Raw genomic sequence first — 25,037 nt, 5'->3', positions numbered from 1 at the left:
ATTTTTGTTTTTCTGAGTCCATTTCCCAGAGATTTTTGAATATCCATGTTATTATCCTCAGAACATGAACAATCCAGCTTTTTAAAGCTAATGTTATATGTGAGATGCCACCAGTATTTAACTTAATTGTGTAGCTGAAAATTTATCTTTAACATTGCATACACATGAAACATTAGTTTATTAATCAAATTGTAACTACTTTAAACAACAATTCACTATAGGTAGTTATTGCTATGAAAAGATGTTAAAGTAATGCAAGGAAAAGTATACTTTTAAAATTAAAAAACACACACATTTAATAAATATTTATACAGCTACCTGGGCCCCAGTAGCAATTTCATCAGCTGCTTCATTCATAACACCTAGTGTTTGAAATGCAAACACACACAGTTCCCGTTCACATACTGTTGGCTGAAAAAAAAAGGTACACACATTAAAAGCTCTTGTAGCACATGTAGACATTTAATACTTATATAGACCAGAATGTTTAAAACTCAATAATATTTTTAGCAGGAAAGTAAAGTTTGTTTTTGTTAGTGACCACTTAACACAACTCTGCTAAAAATGGATGTTTTATAAAAAAGCAAACTTCACATGTACTTGTACACTCACCTCTATGTGTAGTTGTGCCGCATTCATCCATGCAAGTCTGAGTGCATTACAAAGCCTTTACTTAGCAGATGTTTCAGGAACAAACATATGACACAGAAAGCCATGTGAAGCCTAAAATGTATGTAACAAATGCAGAATTGGGATAACTGTTGATATCTGTAACTTTCTTGTTACAAGCAATTTCCAGTCTTTGTCTATGAAATTAAATGCGAAAATTAAGTTGTGTTTATCTGTCTAATCAATATTTTCATGACCGGAAATAAACACTATTAAACCTTTTTTACATCGAAAACAAACATGTCTGAATCACAGACAAGAATATGTATTTAGGGATAGAGCACTGCCCTACTCTTTTAGTACTGAGGAGACAGCAAGTGTCATTCAATTGTGAGGCTGTTTTCAATAAAATTAGTTTGGGAAATGTTCATTAAAGGATGCCTCTAAACCATATGTAGACAAAGTTGTAATTATCCATATGCCATTAGTAAGTTTCTGAACACTCCTACCAGTAAAATGTGCCCTCCACAGTGTAGGATAGCCTAGCTCTTAAAGCTGAGGGAAGGCACTAAAAATGGAAGGATGTGGAGAGTGTTTTTGAGAACACAAACTTAATCAAAATTCTAGGGAAGTCATGCATGGGCGAAACAGTGGATTCAACATCTAGTAGGTACTTTAAAATCCAAGGGCATCCTATATGGTATAACTTACTTTGAAATATCACCTTCTCATTATTCATTATAATGCATAATACATCAAAATATAGATGGATGACTGTGAATAACAAAGTTTTTTAAACAAGATGTTCTCAGTGACATCCGACAGACAATGAAAGCATAGCTTGAGATGTCAATAAAGTACTTCTGTACCAGTGATTAAAAAATCTCTATTACTCACTGCTTACCCTTCATAGTTTTATAATACATGTAGATCTTATAAACCAACCTTACCACGCTTTAAGGATATTTGATTTGTATTGTTATGTTTCCTCTGTCACATTTTTATACATACAAATAAAATATTACAATGCTGGTGAGGAACGTAAGGTATGTCTATTAGGAACTATGTGCTTCCTGTTTCTTGCCTGCTAAATGACGCTTGGTAAATAAAGCTATGCCACACAGGCTCTGTTTTTCAAAATTGTGACATATTGCAGGGAATAAAGAGATGTTAAATGCATGTTCATCACAGAGGGCTGTGGAACTCTTATACCTTCTTCAATGTTGTAGATCCTGAATGATTTAGAACAGTAAAATACCTGAAACAAAACTGAATACAATACAATATAGTTTAACCAAGTCTGCATCACTGTGGTTAAACTCAGAAATCAACAAGTGGCCTTTTGAAATAGTTATTGCTATCTGCTTTAAAAACTGGTTCAGCAAAGAAGATAGTTTACCATCATTGGGACTGTATTACCCCTTTAACTACTACACATTATGCAATAACACAGCATGAAAAAGTACACTATCATTACCTTTTTTTAATTTTGTTAACCAAAATAAATTTACACACAACAGAAGAGCGGCAAAATGTGCAGTATATTTAATAGTATGTAACCAATGCACACTTTAAAATAAGGGCAGCCAAAAATATTCTTGGCTTAACAAATAAAAGAAGTTAAAACGTTAAGTTGAGAGAACTTTGGGCCCAAAGCACAAAGTATAGTTTTCAAAGCAGTCACTGCTGTTTGTACAGAGACTGCTTTGTGGCAAAACTCAGTTTTGTCAATACCAGTAATAGCAAAGAGGCACTAAAAAGTCATGCCTTATTAATTATCATCAGACAAGATTCCTTTTGAGAGTCATTGTGAATGTCTGCAAATACTTGAACAAGAGGCTGCCAAAGGGAAAATACTTCCACCTCTACATTCACAAAATGGCTATTATTTTCCGGATTGAAATCAGAAAATAAAATTGACATTTTCAAATGTCATTGGGGGGAACATGCGGTGGTCCACTGGGATGTTATGGGAAAAATGTGTGGTAAACAGAGTACTACACATTTTTGCAGTTCTCCAGATACAAAGCTGTCATGCTATCACTTTGAAGAAACACAGTAACTGGTTACCATGAGGAAAAGGTATTTTGATTGATACTTCTAACATCATGCTGAATATACCTCACATCATATCAGCCCTGGCATGATGTTGCCAGCCGAGGAATACAGAGAGCATCCTTGCCATTATCAAGACCATCCATAGCATATTACTGTTTGTCCAACAGCTGGTGGTGGTTAGCTTCAACATACTGGCAGGTAGGCTAGGCATGATTGTGGCAATGTCATATTGTGGGGTGTCATTGACATTATATTGGCTTCTTTTAAAATTCTGGACTAATATTTGTCCAGGAATATTGAAGGAATCCTTGGCATTGCTTGTCAACTTTGACAGTATTGGCTAGCCCTGGTATTTTTGTGCCACTGGGATTGTTGTGACTACCCATTGGTAGTTTCTGACCACTGAAAACTACTAAAAGGCAACTCTAGCATACGGTGAACATTCTGACATGTGGTAACTCAAAAAGTGGGTATTCATGCCATGTGGCATACACCTATCTTCTAGAGCCACGCAGTTACCCATATAGGAGATGAGAATATAATCAATAAAAACAATAAAACATTAATTATGTTTCTCTTAGTTCTGTTTCATATCCGAGCATTAGTTCAAGATATATTTGCACAATTTCACCTCTTGTAATGAGTAGCAGAGATTAACCAATATGTCACAACTTTCTTATTTACAAGACAAAGTGAAATACTGGTCAAGCCTGAAACCTACCTTGTTACAAAAGGTGAAATAGTGAAAATACTCTGAACTGATCCTAGGAAAAAAAACAATTAAATGGTTCTTTGGAGAATGTGGTTATTATACATGTGGGACAATAATGTATGTGCATACATGATGAAAGTGAAAGGCTGACATTTGGAAACCAAACACATGATTGAGCATGATGTGGCATATATATATATATATATATATATATATATATATATATATATATATATATATATATATACACAATAAATGATAATTTACAATCTACTCAATATGTTGCACACCAGAAACTGCTATTCTTTACATGACTAATGAACAGTTTTCAATCCGAACCCCTTCAGCTTTCTGTTTAAACATCAACCAACTTTTTGGAGCTCCTTAAAATCTGAAGTTTAGAATACTGTATTTATCTGATCCTAATCACAATAAGGCATTATTTTGAAAATATGCACTTGTATAATTTAAAAAAAGAGTTCAGTTGTCCAGTGGACACCTGCGTTGGTGATCAGAAATGACTTTCACTTACAAATGGTTGTAAACTTGCAATTCATACATTGCTCAACAATAGTATAACATCACAGAATTTAGTGTAAGTTGTATGTAAGAAAATGCCCCGTTTTGCACGATCACCTCCATTTTTATGGACTGATGCTGCTAGTTTTCTGATTCTGTGCACTGGGACTCTGCTAACCAGGTTCCAGTGCATGTGCTCAGACCCCTAAAATGTCAAAATTAACTATACTCCAAATTGGCATATTTAACGTACCTATAAGTCCCCGGTATATAGGACAAAGTGTACCCAGGACCTGTATGGTAAATGTCAGTAGTGACTACAGCACAAATTGTAGATTAATAATATAAAACATGACTGCAGACCTGCAACCAGTAATCTGGCGGTAGAAGTTTAAACTGCAAATGTAACCCCTTTTGACAGGTCTATACCCTCTTTTCAAATATTAACAAATCACCCCTAAGTAAGCCATAATGCCTAATAGGAAAGGGTGCATGGCATTTGAAAACAAGGCATATAAAAGGACATGTTCTTACAATGAAAATGACCCAAAGGCTATTTTAAATGTAACAGAGTTGGTTATCAATAGGAAAGAGTTGGGGTTGAAGTTAACATTTAATATTGTTACCTCTCAATAAGGAACCATTCAAAAAGTAATTTTTGGACTTTTTAAAATATATATTACAAATCCAATCTATTGCTAAAGTCAAATTTGTCTTAAATATTTTACAAATGAGGTACTGTGAGGGGCACGGTAGAATTGTTAGCAGCAAGGCACTCATGAACTGCTGTAAACATGTGTACAGTTATCCCGGTTATTTCAGGAGGAGCCTGGAGTCACCCCCACAACATGCTAGGGTCAGGCATAACTGTGGCACCCCTGGGCGCCTTCTTCAGAAAATTACTGGATCTTTGGAAGACAGAAGAAGGGCTGACCCTGCTGTTGACACTTGCAAGGGGAACCCTAAGTGCTGGTCCTATTCACAGTTGTACCTAAGACTAAGATGTGGACTTCAAAGGGTTAGATGGCTGACCTCCTAAGAAACTACAGGGACACTAAAGCGGCAAGATGCCCACTTCCCTGGAAGTGCTAAACTGACCACATTTCACTGGACTTGCCCTCCACCCTGCTGGTGGCTTCTAGAGGAGTGCATCCTGACCCCCAAGTACTGTACTAGAGGATCTGGAACTGTTAGATTGTGTTAGAGTGAATTCCTTCTAACTCACCCTAAAAGCTGGAACTTAGAAACTTGCTGCTAAGTTTCTGCCTGGTGCACCTTCATGGGACCGGGATCAACCTGCTAGCTAATCCGCCCAGGGTATACCGATGGTGGGCAAATCGGATTCAGAAGAAGCCTAAAGTCAACCAGCATTCGACGAGGTCAAACCCTCTTCGGCTATGACCTGCAGCCTAACTCCGCTAAGGGAATCCGACTTCCAGAAAAGTCCAAGTTCTTCACAGAGCAGCATCCGATTGACCTGGATTGCTTCCTTGGCACAAACTCTGGACTTTTACTGCCTCAAGCTTTTGCAGCATTCATCAATACCTTTACTGAGACAACAGCCTTACCCCATTGAGTATTCTACCTTCTGGAAATTGTTTTAATTGTGAAGGTAACTTGGTTGGGACAAACTTAATAAAGCACTTTTTAAAGGAAAAAGCAATTACTGCACAGCAATTTGTTAAACGTTGTTTGTTGTGTTCCTGAGTGCCGAGTCCCAAGCCCTTAAAACTCCTGCCAGTAAGCCCCAGACTGTTGCATTATTACCTTGAGAATCAAATGGTAAACAGGGGTACTTGGTTCCCAGTAAATGCTCCGCAGTACAATGGTTTCAGGACACCAGTGGTGAAAGACCTCATTTATTACAATTGAACCCCAGTATACCCTGTATGCCCTGGGAAACTCTGAACTGAATTCCTGATAAACACTTATATCGATGAGAGAGTTTAGTGTGTTCCGACTTAAAATATGTTAATATTAATTGCTCTACATTTGAGTTCTTACATGGATATTAACACAGAGTTATTGCAACTAAAGCAAAATTACTATGATGTGTTAATATGTGTTCTGGCTTAGATTTAACTAGGACTTAAAGCCATCTTGTTTAAATCTATGATGTTCATTCTGTGTCTAAATTCATCGCTTGACACTACATGCAGCAAGACTTGAATTGTTTATTTCTGCATGACATATTGTTCTTGAAGAACTTGCTAGATTTCACGGTTCTTCCTGTTAACACATTGCATTGCATTCATTCACAATGGGTCTCTGTTGATTATGTAATCAATGTTATGTGTCAAATTTAATTTCATATCTCCTCATGTAGTACGCAGGTTGCTTTTTGATTCTGTGAATAAGCAGGGTGGTGACTCTAGTATTACGTTACTGCCCCTTGGTTACTTTTATAAACCAAGGTTCTTTATTAGGCATGATTGGCCTTTGCTAAAGAAGATCCTTCCTGCCCCCCCACCACTATTGTCGTTCCCTGCGGAACAAGGATCCAACTCTGTTGGCTTTAATGTCACAGTTCATAACCTGTTCTCTCCACTTGAAGGGGTTGATTGACCCATGGATAATGGGTCTATGATTTCCACCCAAGGCCTTAAGTACATACTGGTGGCTGCTGCTTGGAAAGGTTACAGCCGGAGGGTGGTAGGGGTGGGAGGGTTGCATGCTCCATCCAGTACTGCTGGATGATGGGGCAGGTAAACAAGTTAATTGTTGCCCTGAGCCTCAAATTTGTGATGAAAGTCCTGTTGTGGTGAAATAGAGATAGCGGGTGGTCTCTCCTGCCTTTTAGAGAGGGAAAGTTCAACAATTAGCCCAGTTGATAGATGAACTCAGGAACAAATGCAGTTGGGTGATTCCATGTCCGAGTACACTGGTGCATTCTGTAATAGTGACACTAATAGAGAGGGAGAGGACCAAGACGTATTATTATCCACCTTCACATACCAACACCTCAATACAGGCAAATAAAAAGGGAGGAGACTACAGTGGTGGGTGGCAATGTTGAGTCCCAGTTGCCGACCAGGATACTTTCTTGGAATGTTGCAGAGCTGGGTTCTAAGCTTGAGATTGGGGTCTTTTTATACCAATGTTTGATCTTTTTGTCTCTTTCAAGACGCATGGCTTTGTAAATCCGTTGGGTGAGTGGGTTATGCTAATTTCACCAAAGCTGCAGTCTCAAAGGGCAAGGCTTTTGGGGAGGGGGGTCTTGTGGTGTGGATTAGCTCCACACTCAGATGTGCAGCCATTAGTTCTACTTGATTGTCTGTCTTAACAATGTTTTTTTAAGAAATGTGGGAAAAAAAGGGGAATTTTCTACCATTTAAATCTTGTCCTCCCATTTAGTTTCCTTACCAGAAGAAGCATTCAAAATAGTAGGTGGGGACTTTAAATGTCAATTTGAGCCCCATGACAACAGCATCATCGACCTCCCCGAGGAGGAGGATAGAGTTTGGTTTATTCCTAATAAACATTTCTTCAACACAAAATGGTCTCCTTTGGCCTTACAACTAAATGTCCTAGGTCTCAAGCACCTTGTAATGGCAGAACCCCGTTAGATAAAGTTGGGAGCCACACTTATAATTGTGCCCTGTGTACCAGTTTAATTGATTACCTACTGTCAGATGTAGGGTTATGGGAACATTATATTGACATGGAAGTCACATTCGGGCACAAAAGTGACCATAATGCCTTAGTTTGGATCTCCCCAATTGTAGGGGACCCTGCAGTTGTCCTATTCTTCTGAATGTAGGTTGCAATTATCACTTAACTGATGCAGAGTCAAATGGTGCACTATGGTGCACTCACAAGAGCTTGTGGTTTGAATTTACAAGTTACTGTAGGCAATCCTGGGGAATTTGCTTAGTCGGGATTTGGCTTCGTATTCAAGTGTGCCAACCCCTCCCATCCCCCCACCAATTATAGGGAATAATTCTCATAAGCTTCTTTTTGAGGGCTCAAGGAATCTTTTTACTATGGAAGCTAAGCCGTGGTTCCAAGAAGAATACCACCCACCTGGTTCAATTAATCCTGTAGAGCTGCAAAGGGAGAAATTAATAAATCTATAAAACAACAGGATAAAAGGTTGATACCACTTAGGACGGAGGCACTTAATGATATTATTGCCAAAGCAAAAAGAGAATGCGATTGATCGAAATGTGATGGCTCTTGGGCCGCTGCAAAACATTTTACCTTTTGGAAGTTGGAAGTTAGAACAACATTTACTGGGAACAGTCCTAATGGTTGACACCCCTAGTCTCTACCTTTTAGCGTTGATTTTTAATATCTTATAATTTACTGTTTTAGTGGTTTTTATGTTTATGATTGTATTACAAGTTTCACTGAAATGGATTTTAAGCTGGTTTTTTTTTTATGGCTGAATCACCAAAATAAAGATTGTAATGAATGGATTATGTAACTAGTCTGTTCTAACACCTCCAGATGACCTTTGGTCAGAAGCAGCAATCAACATTCATGTAGTGGGCTAGTGCTAAGATGGTAGGGCTATGCAATGTTTTTATAATAAAAATTGAGATTTTCTGTAATAATGGTCGAACCATTGTGACTTTGCAGTTTGTATAATATTCTATGCAGGAAAACCATATACTAAGCCCTCCTTTCTGGGCAAACTAGATTTGTGAGGAACCTTTCCTAAGCCTCTAGGGATCCTGTCTGATTTCTTACTGATTTTGCCGTATATTTGAGACTAAGGGCTTGATTAGGAGTCTGGTGGTCAGATCACCAGACCTCCAATATGGCAGTGGGCAGGCCACTGCCATTCGGTAGCCTCCCCACTGCTGTTTTAGGATGTTTCAGCATACCCGGCTGGCAGAAACAGTGCAGCAGCACTGGCTCTCAGGAATAGCCAAGGCCACGGCACAGACGGTGCCCAAAGCACCCTTGAAATGAGTACTGTCTGCCATAGCAGACAGTGCACATTCTGAGGGTGCTGACAGGTGGGGGGCCTGCACCGCCCATGATATGGCCATGGGCAGTGCACAGACCCGCCTTTCCTCCAGTCTTTTCATGGCAGTTACCTTGCCATGACAAGGCTCGCGGAAAGGCAAGTTGTGCTCAGCATGGCAGTGCCGACAGAGACACTTGACCACAACTTGCACCACCACCAACCCATCAGGATCCATGATTCTGGCAGTGGTGGCGGTCTCCTGGAGGTCCAATTGCCAGCATCTTAATCTGGTGGTTGGAACACAAGGAAGCTGCATTCGGACCGCCACAGCGGGTCTGTACTCATAATCAGGCCCTTAGTCTATCTATGATTTTGCCTAATATTTTGTATTTTCTTATTACTGAGAGCCTTCATGGTAAATCATTTTACTATTTTAAAGAAATGCTACTGCATTTGCATTTTTCAAATTTCTGCATTGCACTTAACCTTAAATACACATATATGATTTTTCTAATTTCAAATCTCGAACTCCCTATTGAGTAAGTCCTTTCTTATGCACTGTATTTTAAAATGCTGTTTTGAATCTGGTCTCTGGGGACAAATTACCCATGGACTTTGGGGCTAACACCGATTTTCTAGGAGTACAATGCACCCACAGTTTTCGGTAGTAGAGCCAGGTTGCAGAGATAAGACGTCTCTGCTTAAATCATGTTTGTCCCTGATCTGGATTTTTTTCTGTATTGCAGAGAGTCAATATTTGGACTATTTGCTGAGTTTCCGTGCTCCAGTGCTGTTAGTGAGCAAAAGAATGTGAGCATCAATAGGGCCGAATCAATCTTGAGAATTAGAGTGTTTTGGTGTGTTAATGCTGCACTGCAGTATTTATAGATGAGAGTGCAGGTTTATGTTGAGATATGAACTGTTACATTGCATGTGAGATCTTTGTTTTTGTGTTGCTGATTCTTGGCTCTGTTAGTTGGTTTATTGTTCAATCAATTCATCTTTATTTGGTTACAGGAACCATAAAAGCAACAGATAAATTAGCACTTAAAAAAATAATACATTTCATCATAATTTGCATTGCAAGGAATTTCTATATTCTGATGGCAGCTGACAAATATTGGCTAACATCGTGTAAACTAACAGCGATGCAGGCATCTGTAAATAGAAAGTGCCAACCTACATTGTGCAAAATTGGCGGTTTTAAGAATAAGTACAATAAACGTCTTACGCAAACAGGTAGAAGCTTAAAAACATACAAAAGACCCTATTGGAATAGTAATAAAAAGAAGGTTTATTAAAGATTAAATAATTTACAAGCTATATTAATAATATTTGGCTATGCTGGAGGGCAGATTTGAAAAAAGTAACAATATCTATACATACCTCGAAAGTAGGACGCATGTGCAGATATAGAACTGCTAATGCATGTTTACTCACCATGACACCTCTAAGGAGCAGGCTGGAGCCACCGGCAATGTCCCAGCCAGGCATTCTGCTGAGCTGGCGGGCAGAAACAATGTTTCCGCCCGCCGGCCCAGCAGAATGTTTGTAATACGGCCGGCAGGGTCCCAGGGGGCTGGCGGTCACTGGAAAGACCGCCAGCATGAACACGGCGGTGTAAACCGCCGTGTTCATAATGACCCCCTTAGTCTATCAGGTCTCAGTGAGCGTGTGGTCCCCTTTACTTTAGCGCTCCTAATGGAGAGACATTAGGGTAGCAGCAACGCTTAGGGTGTGTGGGCGCTGGGGTGGCGTAGGGAGGCTGTGGGGGGGGGCCCTCGGTCAGGGAAGAGGAGAAGGACAAGTGAGTGGTTAAAGAGATGAAGAGAGAGGGAGAGACAGAAAAGAACAGGGTACGTGGGGGGAAGCAGGGTAAGAATAGGATAAAAAGCAGTGAAGGGGGAGGCTAGGGAAGGAAGGTGGGGAGTGAGGGGTAAAAATCAGAGGATACAAAAAAGAGACACGGAACTGGAGTCTATAGGAGCCGAGGCAAATATCTCACTGCTGTGAGCCCTGTTGAGATACGGGTCGGGACCTGCATGGCCCGCATGCCGAACGAGCACAGTGGGGAAGCGGAGGGGGGAGCCCAGAGGGGCCATCAATAAGCAACCAGGGGTGGATAACACTGGGCGGTATATTCAGACATTTCAGAGGGGATATAGGAGCAAACTGAGAGAGGATCGGGGAGGGAATCCGTGGTAGAACCGAGATGAGTGTGCCTCAGTTTGTCGTGGGTTGGAGATGAAAGGGTGACTTCCATGCCGGAGTCGATAGCGCCGGAGAGAAACTATGGGGCCTCTGCGTCAATATTTCTAGTCAGCCCTGTGAAGATCCCTGAAGAAGAGGAGTGGGGGCATATCCCAGGGTCATGGGCAGATGGGGGACGGTAAGTGAACATTAAGGTAGGTTGAGGGCCCGAGATGCGGGAGGTGGAGGGAACCACAGTTTGCCGCCTGGGGATCTTCCCAGGGTAATGGACGATTATATGGGGGGAACAGGGAGTGGGTCACATGGGCTCATGTGTTGGACTTCATGGTATGGCCTCCAGTGGGCCGTGGTCAGTAGCAGACTCAGACCGGCATGACGGGTGGAGGAGCCTCAGAAGGGAGGGAGGCACCAAAAGGCGGGTCCACACCCCACAGCATAAGTCAGACAGCGAATTTAAGACAAAATATCTCATACAGTACAACTAATAGTGAACATACTAGCTGGAGCAAGTTGCAACCAGAAACATAGGGGGAAAACATGAGGTAATCAGCTTACGCTACATCCCCAAAGCCCCGTCTGAGGCAAAGCTCCAGAAATGATGGGGTACGTCCAGTGAGCCAGATGTGTTAGTAGTCCTATGCGCAGGGGTATACAATACCAACAGTAGCGGTAAAAACAAAAACTACAATGCTGGCTACTCCCACCATAACAGAGGTAGATAGAAGCAGGTGTAGGTGAGCAGGGCACTTTGCTGTCCAGAGGGGAAGTACTCGCTTCGGGCTGGAGGACGAAGATTCTCGGCTTCTTCGGAAGTTCAGCACTATGGGCATTCGGTGGTCGGCGACGGTTTCAAAGGGGATCAGGATTTGTCTCTGCCTTGATCCTGGGTGAGAGCAATGACAGCCTGGAGACCATGTTCTCGGCCTTCCTGCGATTTCAGTGAGCGATCATAGGTCCTTTCCCTCTTCTGCGAAGCGGCGTGGTAGTGAGAAACAGAAATGAAGGGAGGATCTCCGAAGGCAGGGGAACCAGGTCTCGGGTGAGCGGGGGTGTAGTCCATGGGATGCATAGCAAAGTCGTCCAGAAAGGAACTAAGGTCTGCAGGTTCAAGGAAGTCTGTTGATTTACCATCCTGCCTAATCCACATACGAGCTGGCTCAAAAAGGCCAAATTTGATGTCCAGCTTCCTGAGTTGTGGTCGTAGGGCCAAGAATGCTTTCCGCTTCTCATTTGTTACCCTTGAGAAGTCCACGGCCACCCGTGTCTCATGACCCTCTAGGGAGTACAGGCCCTGAGATCTGGCCGCTGAGATTCCTTGACAGGTCTGCTCGTGGCAGAGGAAGCATGCGATAAGGGTGCGAGGCCGTCCACATGTTACTTTATGTAAAGGACCAATTCTGTAGGCCCTTTGAAACTCCAACATCGGGGAGAAATCCAGGCCTGTGAGTTCAGGAAGGATGTTTTTAAGAAAGACCTTGACATCAGAGCCTTCCTTGTGTTCCGGTATGCCAAAAAAACAGACATTGTCTCTCCAGCTCCTGTCCTCCAAATCTGTCATATTTGCCCGCAAGGACTGCATCTCCGTGTCCTGTACTGGCATTGCCGCGATGTGATCCTCGACGGTTGTGGTCCGTTACCGTCACTTAGAAACGGGCTATATCTGCCCGTATGGAGGTGGAGGCCGCAGAGAGGTACGAAATCTTCAAGTCCATTGCCTCTAGGCACCGTCCCACGGCAGTGATTTCCTGTAGCATGTGGTCAGTGGCATCGGCTGAGCGGGGGACGGCCGGTGGGGTCGCAGAGCAAGGAGGGATCGCCTGCCCCGCCATGGCTTTCGGTAGCGCAATAGCTTCTGAGAACAGCAGTTAGCGGGAGTGTCCGCCTGATGATTTCCCGCTTGGCATCACCACCCGAAGAGAAGGGGCCCCGGGGAGGATCTTCAGGATATCCTCGTGGCGACGGGGCTATGTCGTGGCTGTGCGGGGGACGTAGGTGTCTCCTAGTACTGGAAAATCCAGCACAGGGACCCCTCGGTGTGCTCCACGAAGTAGGTCTGGTGACAATATAAATCCAACAGCGATGAGGCTATGTGGCTGTAGCTGCACTCAGGAGTGGTAGGCTAAGCGTGCCTCACAGGTGGCAGTGGGCCGTTTGGAACCCACGCGTTGCCAACTCCTCAACTGAGGCCCGTCGCAATCAGGCCCAATCACAGTGTGAGGCTCCAATCCTGACCGTATGTGGTGGGGTGTGCAAAGGGGGCCTGCTGTAGATATGGGCCGCTCAGATTGGCTAGGGTGATGTTTCGTACTTGGGTCAGGGCGCTCCTCCAAAGGATTATGGTATAAGATCCATCCCTTCAGCGACACCCAGTTTGCGCTGACTGTCACTCCACGATGGCGAGCCCCCTTCTTTCGGGTCCTGCTGTTCCAGGGGACAGTCTATTGTAGATTAAATCCTGCTTATGGGTCCATGTGTAGCAGAGGGGGGTAATAGGTTAATACAGCTGGGGCGGCAGGGAGCAGTAGCACAACCCCCCTTCATGTGCTGCCGACCCCATGTGGCCCTCTAGTGGGTTCGGGAAGTCCGTCTCCCGCTCACCGAAGCGTAAGGCCTGCTCCAGTGCGAGGAAGGAGACTGCAGGTAACCTCTTCCTGATACTCCCCCGCTCCCTTGTGCTCTCTGGGAGCCCGGGGGGTGCCTCAGTCGGACCACCAAGGGTCGTTGAACGTGGGCGGGACCCACTCCACCACACGCGACAGGGCACGTTCGTCCTGGCCGCCTCTCTCACCTCGTATTCTCTCTGCGCGAGGGGAGAATTCAGGCCGTGGCTCCTCTCGTGTCGGAGGGCCGCGGTGTTGCAGCAGCCCTCTCGCCATCCGTGTAGGGGAAGCAGACCCACTCCGGCACCCACCGCATGTGCGGGTGGGAAGCACTCAGCAGGGGGAACCAAGGGGAAGCACCCCTGTCGATTGACAGCCCTTCCGTGCCCCCGGGCTCAGTCCGGCATGGAGATCTCACTGATTAGGCGGCCATTTCCTTTGATGGCCAGACCACGTCCCCCACTGAAAACCTTTTAAACCTTTTTAGTAACTACGGTAAAACCTACAAAAGAATACGAAATGTGCAATGTTTTCAGGGAGTGCTTGTCACTAGGAAAATAGAGCATAGGTTTTGAAACAAACAGACCTAGAAGAAATGAGAACTGATCTGACCGAACCTAAATCTAGTCAGTATCATGCTATCCCAGGCTTTGGGCACAATCTCCAGATACAGTTCCATTCTAAATGTAGTTTGAACCATCAGTTACTTTTTGTTGACAGACTTCCTCTGTTCAGACTACTCTCTTTCCCCTTTCCCGTGTTCCCTGAAGCTAGATTTAACCCGACTTATACCCCTCATGGACAAATTAGCGGGCATGATTAAAATATCAGGTCTAACTTGCTTAGCACAAATGTCCTTTATATACTTTAGCCAATGGATACAATGACCCTTGTCACACTGGAGTCTGTCCATGATACTCTCCTTTTCAACGTAGCCTGCAGATTACACCAAATGGAACACCATAACATTAGAACTTGATCTGATCTGATCTGCCACGTAGGACAATTTCTTTATGGAAAGAGCATGTCTATGACCTTGATGAAATACCATGAATATGCATGCATACTCTATCTTCTTCATCCTGCAAACATCTGTCAGCTTTGAAACCCACAGCCCAGAGCCATATGTTAAAACAGGTATGTACTTTCTTTTGGAGATTTCAATAGGAGGGAGATGGGCTTATTTCCAATTTTAGAGGCCAGACCAAATAAGTATCCAATGGGGGGCAAGTCCCCTAGGAGTCAAAGGTGACCCCCAAATATGGCAATTCATGGATTCTTGCTATTGGGGGTACCCCAAAGTGTGATGCATCACAACTTCAGGTTTGTGGCCCACAAGCCATGAGGACGTTTTTGGGTAAGTTCATAACCAAACCCAAATTGATGAAAGAGTCAAGAAGTAACTGAAGGCCATTGGGTGTCCTTGACATTAAACAGTATATAGAAGGACAGGGACACCCCACTCCCAGCCTTTCACCTTCTACATGTCCCTGCCCTTTACAGCTAAGTTGGGATCAAGTGCAATAAAAGAAGAAATTAGATAGAAGCCAGTATGTATCTTGCCCATAGGCCTCGACCCAGCCCAACACTTTTTTGTACATTTGCAGTTCGGCCCAAATTGAATGGGGCCTTTGAAGTCAAGATGGAGAGCACACTATGCCCATAGATTCAAGCAGGTCCCATAATCTGGGTATAGAAGCGAAAGCAAGATCCCTAAAGGCTAAGTAGATGGGCCACCGTTGCTAATTATTAAGTGCAAATTGAGAAACTGTTCCTGTGTGCCCAAACCACCTCTAAGGCCATACCGGACAACAGAAATTGTTCGGTAGTAAGTGACCCATACCATGATTCTAATATGGATGACCCATTATAAGTTTTACAGAAGAATCCAGTTGGGAAATTGGCCTATAACAACAAGGGGAATTCGGATTCCCTTTTTTAAAAAAATGGATACAATTATGTCTGAATGCCAAAACTCTGAAAGGCCGGTTTTACAGGCTGAATGGCATAGATGGTGATGATGGGTGCGCATAAATCCTCCTCCAGTTTATAAAAATCAAAGGGCACCCCATTGAGCCCTGTGGCTTTGTGCACTGGACTTTCACAAATGGCTTCCACACTTCGTCCAGAGTAAATTCAATACTGAGGAGAAAGGTTGGCAGCCTGGTTTCAGATTCCTCTTTAACTATGTCAGACGAGTGGTACACTAGTCTAAAGAGGTACATCCAGGCACTGATATTGGCAGAAATCAACTAATAGTCTGCTTTAAGGAGTTTGTAATCATTGACAGTGTGTGAAAACAGCACAATGTTTCTGGTCCTTCAGGAGGTGACCAGGGTAGTCCATGCTTCCTTCCTAAGTTCTGCCTTCCTCCTGTTAATAGCAGCTTGTACAATCTTCTACAGGTGATGACAGCCACCAATTCCCTTGGGGTGGCCCTTAAGGGCTTATGCAAACATCTGCTGGCCTCCCTACATGCCTTATCAAACAAAGAATGAACAACTGTCTTATAATTTTTTATGGGCTTTAGAAAAAAAGTTTTATAGCCTGACACAGAGCCACAAAAGTATACAAATAGCAGGTTGGGTCAGAGGTCAGATTGAGACAGTCGAAGAGCATACCCAGATGGTCTGCACAGAACCTGTACAGTACATCTTTCAAATTGGCAGTTCTACATGCTAGTCTTAGGCCATCTCTTCTTGGCTGGGTGTTTACATCTCCTACAGCAATGTCCTGAGAGTGATTCTCTGGACATTTTAAAATAATAAATAATGGGTTATGGTCACTGTAGATACTAGGGCAGACCGCCTCATCCACAATAAGATTAGGAATGTTCCACCTAGAAAAAAATAAAGTAACAATTGATGTGCCTGTCCTTCTGTTAAAGGTGGTATGTGATAAATACTTGGGTGCAGCTTGTTCAAGTGCATTACAAAGAACATACCTAAGAAAATAGGGATGCAACATCAAACCTCTGCAATCCCTAATGCCAGTTGGGGAAGCAAAGGACTCAGCTTTGAGGATATTTCTACACCTTCTAGTTCGTGTCCACGTTTAGCATTAAAATCTCTTGCAAGGATAATGCTCAAGCTTGCTTCTTAAGAGCTTAAACTATGTTTGAGGACACCAATAAAATTGAAAAGAGATGCAAAGTTGGGATTAACATTGATAGCGAAATTGCTATTATAACAATTAACGAGGACAAAACTAAAGATTTAAGACCATTTGACCTGGAACACCTGAATTAGTCTACTATTAGTGGTTATAGTACATTTAGGAGATGATTTAAACCATGCAGCTAGCCCACGGTGTTGGAGGCACAGCAAAATAAATAAACCCAACACAAAAATTGTCCCTATGAATCCAAGTCTCCTGAAATATAATTAGTTCATACGTTGAAATAAAGGCCACCCAACTACTCAGTCAAACTTTAGCAGCAAGCCCAGCTATATTACAGCTCAACTACTTTTCTGCTTTATCAGTGCATGACGATAACTGTGAGGGCTTGGCAATGGGATGGTAATCAACCTCCATGATAATGTTATTATCAACGGACATTTAAGGTGCCCTACTGTAAGGAAATGCCTCCTTGGCATGGTTACCCCCTGACTTTTTGCCTTTGCTGATGCCAAGTGTTGATTGAAAGTGTGATGGGACCCTGCTAACCAGGCCCCAGTACCTGTGTTCTTTCCCTAAATTGTACCTTTGCTTCCACAATTGGCACAGCCCTGGCACTCAGATAAGTCCCTTGTAACTGGTACCCCTGGTACCAAGGGCCCTGATGCCATGGAAGGTCTCTAAGGTCTGCAGCATGTCATGCCACCCTGGGGACCCCTCACTCAGCACATGCACACTGCCTCACAGCTTGTCTGTGCTGGTAGGGAGAAAAAGACTACGTCGACATGGCACTCCCCTCAGAGTGCCATGCCAACCTCACACTGCCTGTGGCATAGGTAAGTCACCCCTCTAGCAGGCCTTACAGCCCTGCTAGACCCAGGCAGGGTGCACTATACCACAGGTGAGGGCATAAGTGCATGAGCACTACGCCCCTACAGTGTCTAAGCAAAACCTTAGACATTGTAAGTGCGGGTAGCCATAAGAGTATGTGGTCTGGGAGTTTGTCAAACACGAACTCCACAGTTCCATAATGGCTACACTGAAATCTGGGAAGTTTGGTATCAAACTTCTCAGCACAATAAATGCACACAGATGCCAGTGTGGAATTTATTGTAACATGCACCCAGAGGGCATCTTACAGATGCCCCCTGAATACCAACCCGACTTCTAGTGTGAGGCTGACCAGTTTCTGCCAGCCTGCCACAACCAGACGAGTTGCTGGCCACATGGGGAGAGTGCCCTTGTCACTCTGTGGCCAGGAACAAAGCCTGCACAGGGTGGAGGGGCTTCACACCTCCCCCTGCAGGAACTGTAACACCTGCCACAAAGAGGGTGTAGCCACCATCCAGGACAGTACCCATTGGCTATTGCCTTCCCAGACCTAAACACCCCCCTAAATTTAGTATTTAGGGGAACCCCAGAACCCAGGAAATCAGATTCCTGCAACCTGAACTAAAGAAGAAGGACTGCTGACCTACAAGCCTGCAGAGACGACGGACAACGACAATTGCTTTGGCCCCAGCCCTACCGGCCTGTCTCCTGAGTCGAAAACCTGCAACCAGCGATGCATCCAACAGGGACTAGCAACCTCTGAAGCCTCAGAGTACTGCCCTGACCCCCAGGACCAAGAAACTCCAGTGAGCAGCGGCTCTGCTCAACAACTCGCAACAAACTTGCAACTTTTCTTTAACTTTAAAGACCTCACTTTTCCCGCCGGAAGCGTGAGACTTCACACTCTGCACCCGACGCCCCGGCTCGAGATCCAGAGAATAAACACCACAGGGAGGACTCCCGGCAACTTCGACCCCGTGAGTAGCCCGAGATGACCCCCCTGGACCCTTACAGCGATGCCTGCAGAGAGAATCCAGTATTCCCCTTGACCGCGGCTACCTGTAACAAGGGACCCGACGCCTGGACCAAGCACTGCACCTGCAGCCCCCAGGACCAGAAGGAACCGAACTTCAGTGCAGGAGTGACCCCCAGGCAACCCTCTACCTAGCCCAGGTGATGGTTGGCCCGAGAAGCCCCCCTGTGCCCTGCCTGTACTGCTAGATTGACACCCTGGTCCCTCCATTGAAACCAATACAAAACCCGATGCCTGCTTTGCACACTGCACTCGGCCGCCCCTGTGCCGCTGACAGTGTGTTTTGAGTGGCTACTTGTGTCCCCCCAAGTGCTCTACAAAACCCCCCTGGTCTGCCCCCGTGGACACGGGTACTTACCTGCTGGCACACTGGAACCGGAGCACCCCTGTTCTCCATAGGCGCCTATGTGTTTTGGGCACCTCTTTGACCTCTGCACCTGACCGGCCCTGAGCTGCTGCTGTGGTAACTTTGGGGTTGCCTTGAACCCCCAACGGTAGGCTGCCTATGCCCAGGAACTCAGACTTGTAAGTGTCTTACTTACCTCCCAATCTAACCAATACTTACCTCCCCCAGGAACTGTTGATTTTTGCACTGTCTACTTTTAAAATAGCTTATTGCCATTTTAACAAAAACTGTATATGTTATTGCTCTAATTCAAAGTTCCTAGCTTACTTGTGTGGAATACCTTGCATTTTATGTGTTTACTTCAAATCTTGAACTTATGGTTCTAAAAATAAATTAAGAAAATATATTTTTCTATATAAAAACTATTGGCCTGGAGTAAAGTCTTTGAGTGTGTGTTCCTCATTTATTGCCTGTGTGTATACAACAAATGCTTAACACTACCCTCTGATAAGCCTACTGCTCGACCACACTACCACAAAATAAAGCATTAGAATTATTTAATTTTGCCACTATCTTACCTCTAAGGGGAACCTTTGGACTCTGGGCATACTATTTCTTACTTTGAAATAGTATATACAGAGCCAACTTCCTACACCTACCTACTGTATTTGCTCCAGTGGCCATTTCAGCTATGGACAATGAGGGTGGATCTTTAAGTCAATCATCGTTACACTCCTAAGACAGGACAAAAACACTATTGTTGGTAGACACAGCATACGGCACATCCCGAGGCAACTCAGGGACAATTGGCTCTCACCTAACCCCACACCTACTTGTGAGATCTATATAAACAAATAACCCAGTGGCAGTACCTTCACAGCACTTTCTGCACAAGTGCATGGGCAGTGCAGGGGCCCCCATGGGGCCCGACGCCTCCTTTCTGCCAGGCTTTGCATGGCAGTCTGACCACCATGCAAAGCCTGGTGGAAAGGAGACTCGTAATTCGGAGGGCAGCACTGCTTGCAGCGCTGCCCTACTAGATTACAACCGCCGAGACCACCAGGTTGTCGACTGGCGGCAACAGACCGGCGGACTTAATGTGCTGGTTGGAGCGCCACTATGGCACACTCGTAATGGGGGCCTGAGTGTTTAAAATAAAATACAAAGAGTCAAGCGTTCAGTTGTTCCCAGTTCTTAGAAAAGATGACCTGCCTCTTGATTTAAGACACACAGTGAAAGAAGAGGAGTGGGATTTTACAGAGAAGGAAATAAGATTATTAAGGAGTGTAGAACAAGTTAAGATACAGATTAACCCAGAAGCTCTTTACCCTACTACTAGGCAATACAAACTTTCACCAGAAGCAGAAGAGGAAATGAAGCCCATTACTGAAAGGATGTTAGAACAGGGTATTCAATGGGAGGTGCTTTGCAGTTTTTACAACTCTACGGGTGATAGGCATTAAGTGGAAAGTGGAAAGTAGAGGGTAGGTCAAGATCTTCAAAAGATTAACAAAATTGTTGTCCCATGTTGTCCAGCGATACAGAATCCGTCTGAGATTTTGTTTAAAATTCTTACAGGGGCGTGGTCGGGCCACAAGCGTTGATGGCCACCTGAGAACGGGGCTCCACGAGGCGGGGGCCCTTGGACCGGGAGTGGAGGCGCTGCAGGGGCGGGTGCCTCTCCATTCCACCGCCAAGAACAGGACGTGAGACGTCGCCGCAAACCCTTCCATGCATGGACCGCTCAGCTGCGGCCTATGACCTCGGCCGAAGCCGCGGTCTCCCATGCTAATTCAGCCCGGCACGAAAGGAGGAGAGAGGAGGAGTGCGTGCTGCGGTGGGGACTCTGCAGTTAGACACCCGGGACTCCGCTCCCCGCTTCTCCTCATCCTGACCCCCCTCCTGTCCGGAGGGCTCTCTTCAAGGGGTGGGGGCACCTAGGCCCAAGCCGGATTGGTGCTGCTAGAGAGAGAGGAAGGCAGCAGCTCCGAACACCTGCACCTGCAGAGGGGCCACGCAGCGTGGGGAGCACGCTCGGACGGGGCCTGTGACCTGGACCTGTGTGGCGACCCTGCCCGGCATAGGGAGGAGGACGGGATGACTCCGGCGACCCCGAAAGTGGTGCGCATCACAACAAAGCCCCAACAAAGGGTCACCCCCAACACCTGTGACCTTGTTCCCCATGTCTCTCCACCCTCTCCGCCCTTTTTCATTCTCCTTCGGAAGCACTCACGCATGCAGCCTTGCCAGGTGGACTCAATGAAGCAGGAACGCTGGGCACCAAGATGGAGTTCAGTGCCGGGTGACTGCCCCTTGGGAGGCGAGGAGCCCTGCCATAGGGCTATCATCTGGTGACCTTTGATGGTGTGAAGACGAGAGAGTACGTGCACTGGTGCGAGGCAGCACAACAGAAGTGGCGCAGCAGTGGTGGTGAATGACTTCAGCCAACTAGTTCTTCCCCCTCCTCCCCCTGCGCTTACAGCTCAAGAGAAGCGCGACCCACCAGGCTTGCCAGGAACCCATAAGGGTTATCATCCTGCGTCATAGCGACCGGACTGAGCACAATGGACGGGGAACACAGGACACGGGCCACTGAACCCGTCAGGAACTGTTCCATCATCCATTTCGCGGGATCGGTGGACCTACTGGAGCATGGTGTCAAAACCTTTGCTTGAGGATCAGTGACCTCCCGCACAAGACCTCCTCCCCTCGTTGGACCCATACCTACGAGTCAAGACCCTCCCTTCTCTCTAGGTACTAGCTATGCCGCAGACCTCACCCGGCCTCCACTAGACACCGGACCTACTGCTAAGAGGGACGAGAATACCCCTCCTCCACATCGTTCGCTCACCCCCAATCAGTGGCAATAACCCACACCAACACTAAGTGAGAGACTGCGTAGCCTCCAAACTACCGCGCCATATCCTTACCACAGAGCCATTGATGCTAGGCGGCAGGTCGTCGAGTAGGAACTCAGGCAAGCCGGTGAGACAATTACTTTTCTCTAAAGCCCTGTTGCGCTCAAGGACACTGGCCCCATCCCCAGAGGTGCATCTAACCGCTCAGCTCTACAACATGGCAGACCAAACACAGGAGGCAGCCATGGACCGTATCCTCCATGAGATCTCGGCGGTGGGTCGCACACTGGAGGGGATGGACAACGCTATGGCCTCACTGACGGCGGAAACAAAATCCATACGCCTAGATATCGCAGGCTTTCAGTCCCAAGTGACGGGCTAGAACAGCGTGTGGCGACAGTGGAAACACACATCACCTCCTCCCAGGACAGGTACCAGGAACTTCTGTATCTCCGCAGCAAGATGATAGACTTAGAAGATAGGAGCCAGAGAGACAATGTCCAGTTCCTTGGATTTCCTGAAAACATTGAAGGTACAGATATCCACTCCTTGCGGGATACCCTACCCAAGCTCACTGGCCTGACTTTCGATCCCCCCCTCGAGTTTCAAACAGTGCACAGACTAGGCCCTGAACGACAAGACATGGCCAATAGCCCCGGCCCAATCATAGCCTGCCTTCTGCGACACACGCAGACCCGCCAACTCCTACAAATAGCCCGCACGCACGGACCATGTCAGATGGACGGGCAGGAGATTCGGATGCCACGGATGACAACGGATTTCTCAAAAGAGACCAGTGAGCATAGGAAGGCATTCCTGGCCCTCCGACCCAGGCTGCGTCAGCTGGAGGTGAAATACGGCCTGTTTGTACCGGCGAGAATGTGGATCACAAAATACAGTGTGTCCAAAGACTTCTACGATCCTGAAGACCTGCGCTTTTCCTGGAGGGCATCCAGACCACGGACACTACCAATCCGACCCAGCCTCAGGACCTTTCTGCGGTGGCTCAGAGCGCGCCGTTCCAGAGCCCTGCCCCCGGAGGGACAGACCGGCTTACTGCAGACTTTCACCCCAGGGGGAGAGACCTAGAGAGACTCATGAAGAACCATGATGACAGAGGACAGATACTGCACGCGGTGGCGATGCACATGCAAGTAACAGACAGAGACAAGTCTCGTTCCCCCCTGAAGCCTACCATGGCACCCACCTGAAATCAAAGCCACCCACTGTACCACAAGAGTCAAGCCGCTGGTGACCCTGGACTCCTGGGCTTAGACCAATCAAGTCCCCACCACACCGAAGGATGGATGAGTACCTGCCCACATATATATGTTGTTTTACTGTTGTAATGTAATGTACTCCTACAGGTTTGAAGTGGTAGATAGACAGACGACTATGTTGTTCAGTACCCATCAAGACTGTCGGAGTCCTGGACCTAACGTGCCGTCTGGTTTTCGAAGCCCTATAGTTTGTTCACACTCAGAAGATTGTTGTTTGATGTCTTAATGCACCAATGCTATAATGTTAAAGTGGTCACGAACCACCCCTCTTTTCTCCCTAGCCTCCATCCTCTCCCCTCCCTCCCGCAACTGCGCCCCCGAGGTTGCCCCGATTGCACCGATCAAACCGATTGCGCCCCTCCCTCTCCTTGCGCTGCCTGTCCGGCCCCCGTGGGCCCATAGCATCCCCCTCACGCTGCTTGCAACCACCGCAGGAAATCTAATCTCACGTCTGTTGCCTGGTAGTCACCGTACGGCGAGATGAGGGGACCCCAGCAGGCATGTCGACAGACGCCCCTCCCCCCCACCCCGATGTCACACCGCCGCCACATCCCCATAGTTGAACACCACCATTGCTACACTGACTAACTATCACTCAACACGCACGCAGCGGTAATGATACTGATACTGCCACTGCTCATGCCCCCCCTTCCTCAGACCCCCACCCCTCTCCTGGGCGACCGCCGTATTCGTCACGGCGCTCTCCGCTGTGCCCGACCTACTGCGGCACTTCGCTGCACTGGCCCCCACTACGTGCTAACACGCTGGGTCATTGCTGCTCTGCGGACATTAGGAGTTTGCGTCAATGGATCTGATGTGTCTTGCGCTTCCCCTCCCGGCCGGGGGCCCGCTGGCCAAGTGCCAGGGCTCCATAGGTTCAGGCTTAGACCCGTAGACTACAGTTCAGGACACATGGGGCTTTCTGCTGTGCCCCCACCCCTTACCCCGATTTAAGGTTTATATTGCCAATCGTGTACCTTTTGGGTTTGCTCCGACTATTCTTCTCCCTCTCCCCCTTTTTTTCTTCTTTGTGTTTCCCCCTTCTCTCTTTTCCTTTCTCCCCCGCCACTTCCGTTCTCCCTCCTCCCTGGTGTCTTTCTATCTCACCCTTGACCTTTCTTCTTCCCCTGTACCCCCCACCACTTCACCACCTACACACGTTAGCCCTCCTCTTCAGAAGCCGAGACCCATTGGGTGCTCCCTCCCTCCCCCCGCCATTACCCACCTTCCCCGCCCACCACTTAATGGTTTTCTCCCATATCGATATTTACCCTCCCCTACACATTCACTTCGTCCCCCAACCCTTCCCACCGTCGCCCCCACTTCTTGATCCCCCTCATGGCTAACCCTCCCTCATCACTATCCACCCCACTACGGGTCATATCCTGGAATGTCAATGGTCTAACTCACTTCATTAAACAGAAGAAAATACTCTCATACCTCAACTCTAAACGGACCGATATAACCCTTCTTTAAGAGCCACACCTTGATAGGGCCGAATCCGACAAACTGCACTGGGACTGGGTGGGAACAGCGTTATTTAGTTGCAGCCCCACCTCGCAGGAACTAGTGGGTGGTGCCCCATGAAAATGTGGCATTGCAATACTGTACGAAGGAGTATACCTCTCACTGTCATCAAATCATGGGTTGTGCCGGGGGGGCGGTATGTGATCACCAAACTAAAGCTAGGGGACTCTTCAATATGTGTGGGCTCCATCTATGCCCCAATCGGTTCAAAAAGTCAGTTTGTTCTGCACAACAACCGCCTTCTGACAGAAATTGGGGCCACTCGCTACGTAATTGGGGAGACTGGAACCTGACTAGAGACGCAGTATTGGACAGGACTGGACCCCTGGACATAACTAACAACAGTGACAGGGCCCTACAGTCCGATATAATGCAGGCCACGGTCTGGTGGACCCCTGGAGGCTGACACACCCGGCTGACA

The 25,037-nt window shown here is 46.3% G+C and overlaps 1 protein-coding gene across 1 annotated transcript in view; it reads right to left on the bottom strand.

Moving 5' to 3' along the window:
• The window catches only part of PARP8 (poly(ADP-ribose) polymerase family member 8), a 636,820-nt gene that overhangs the window by 236,954 nt on the left and 374,829 nt on the right, over positions 1-25,037 (bottom strand). The window contains exon 15 of the mRNA XM_069221607.1: positions 319-411. Coding sequence (XP_069077708.1) covers positions 319-411 — 93 coding nt within the window. The remainder of the gene's footprint in view (positions 1-318; positions 412-25,037) is intronic.

The sequence above is a fragment of the Pleurodeles waltl genome, chromosome 1_1, assembly GCF_031143425.1.
Source record: "Pleurodeles waltl isolate 20211129_DDA chromosome 1_1, aPleWal1.hap1.20221129, whole genome shotgun sequence".
Classification (NCBI taxonomy): Eukaryota; Metazoa; Chordata; class Amphibia; order Caudata; family Salamandridae; genus Pleurodeles; species Pleurodeles waltl.
This window is presented reverse-complemented; position numbering and strand designations above follow the sequence as displayed.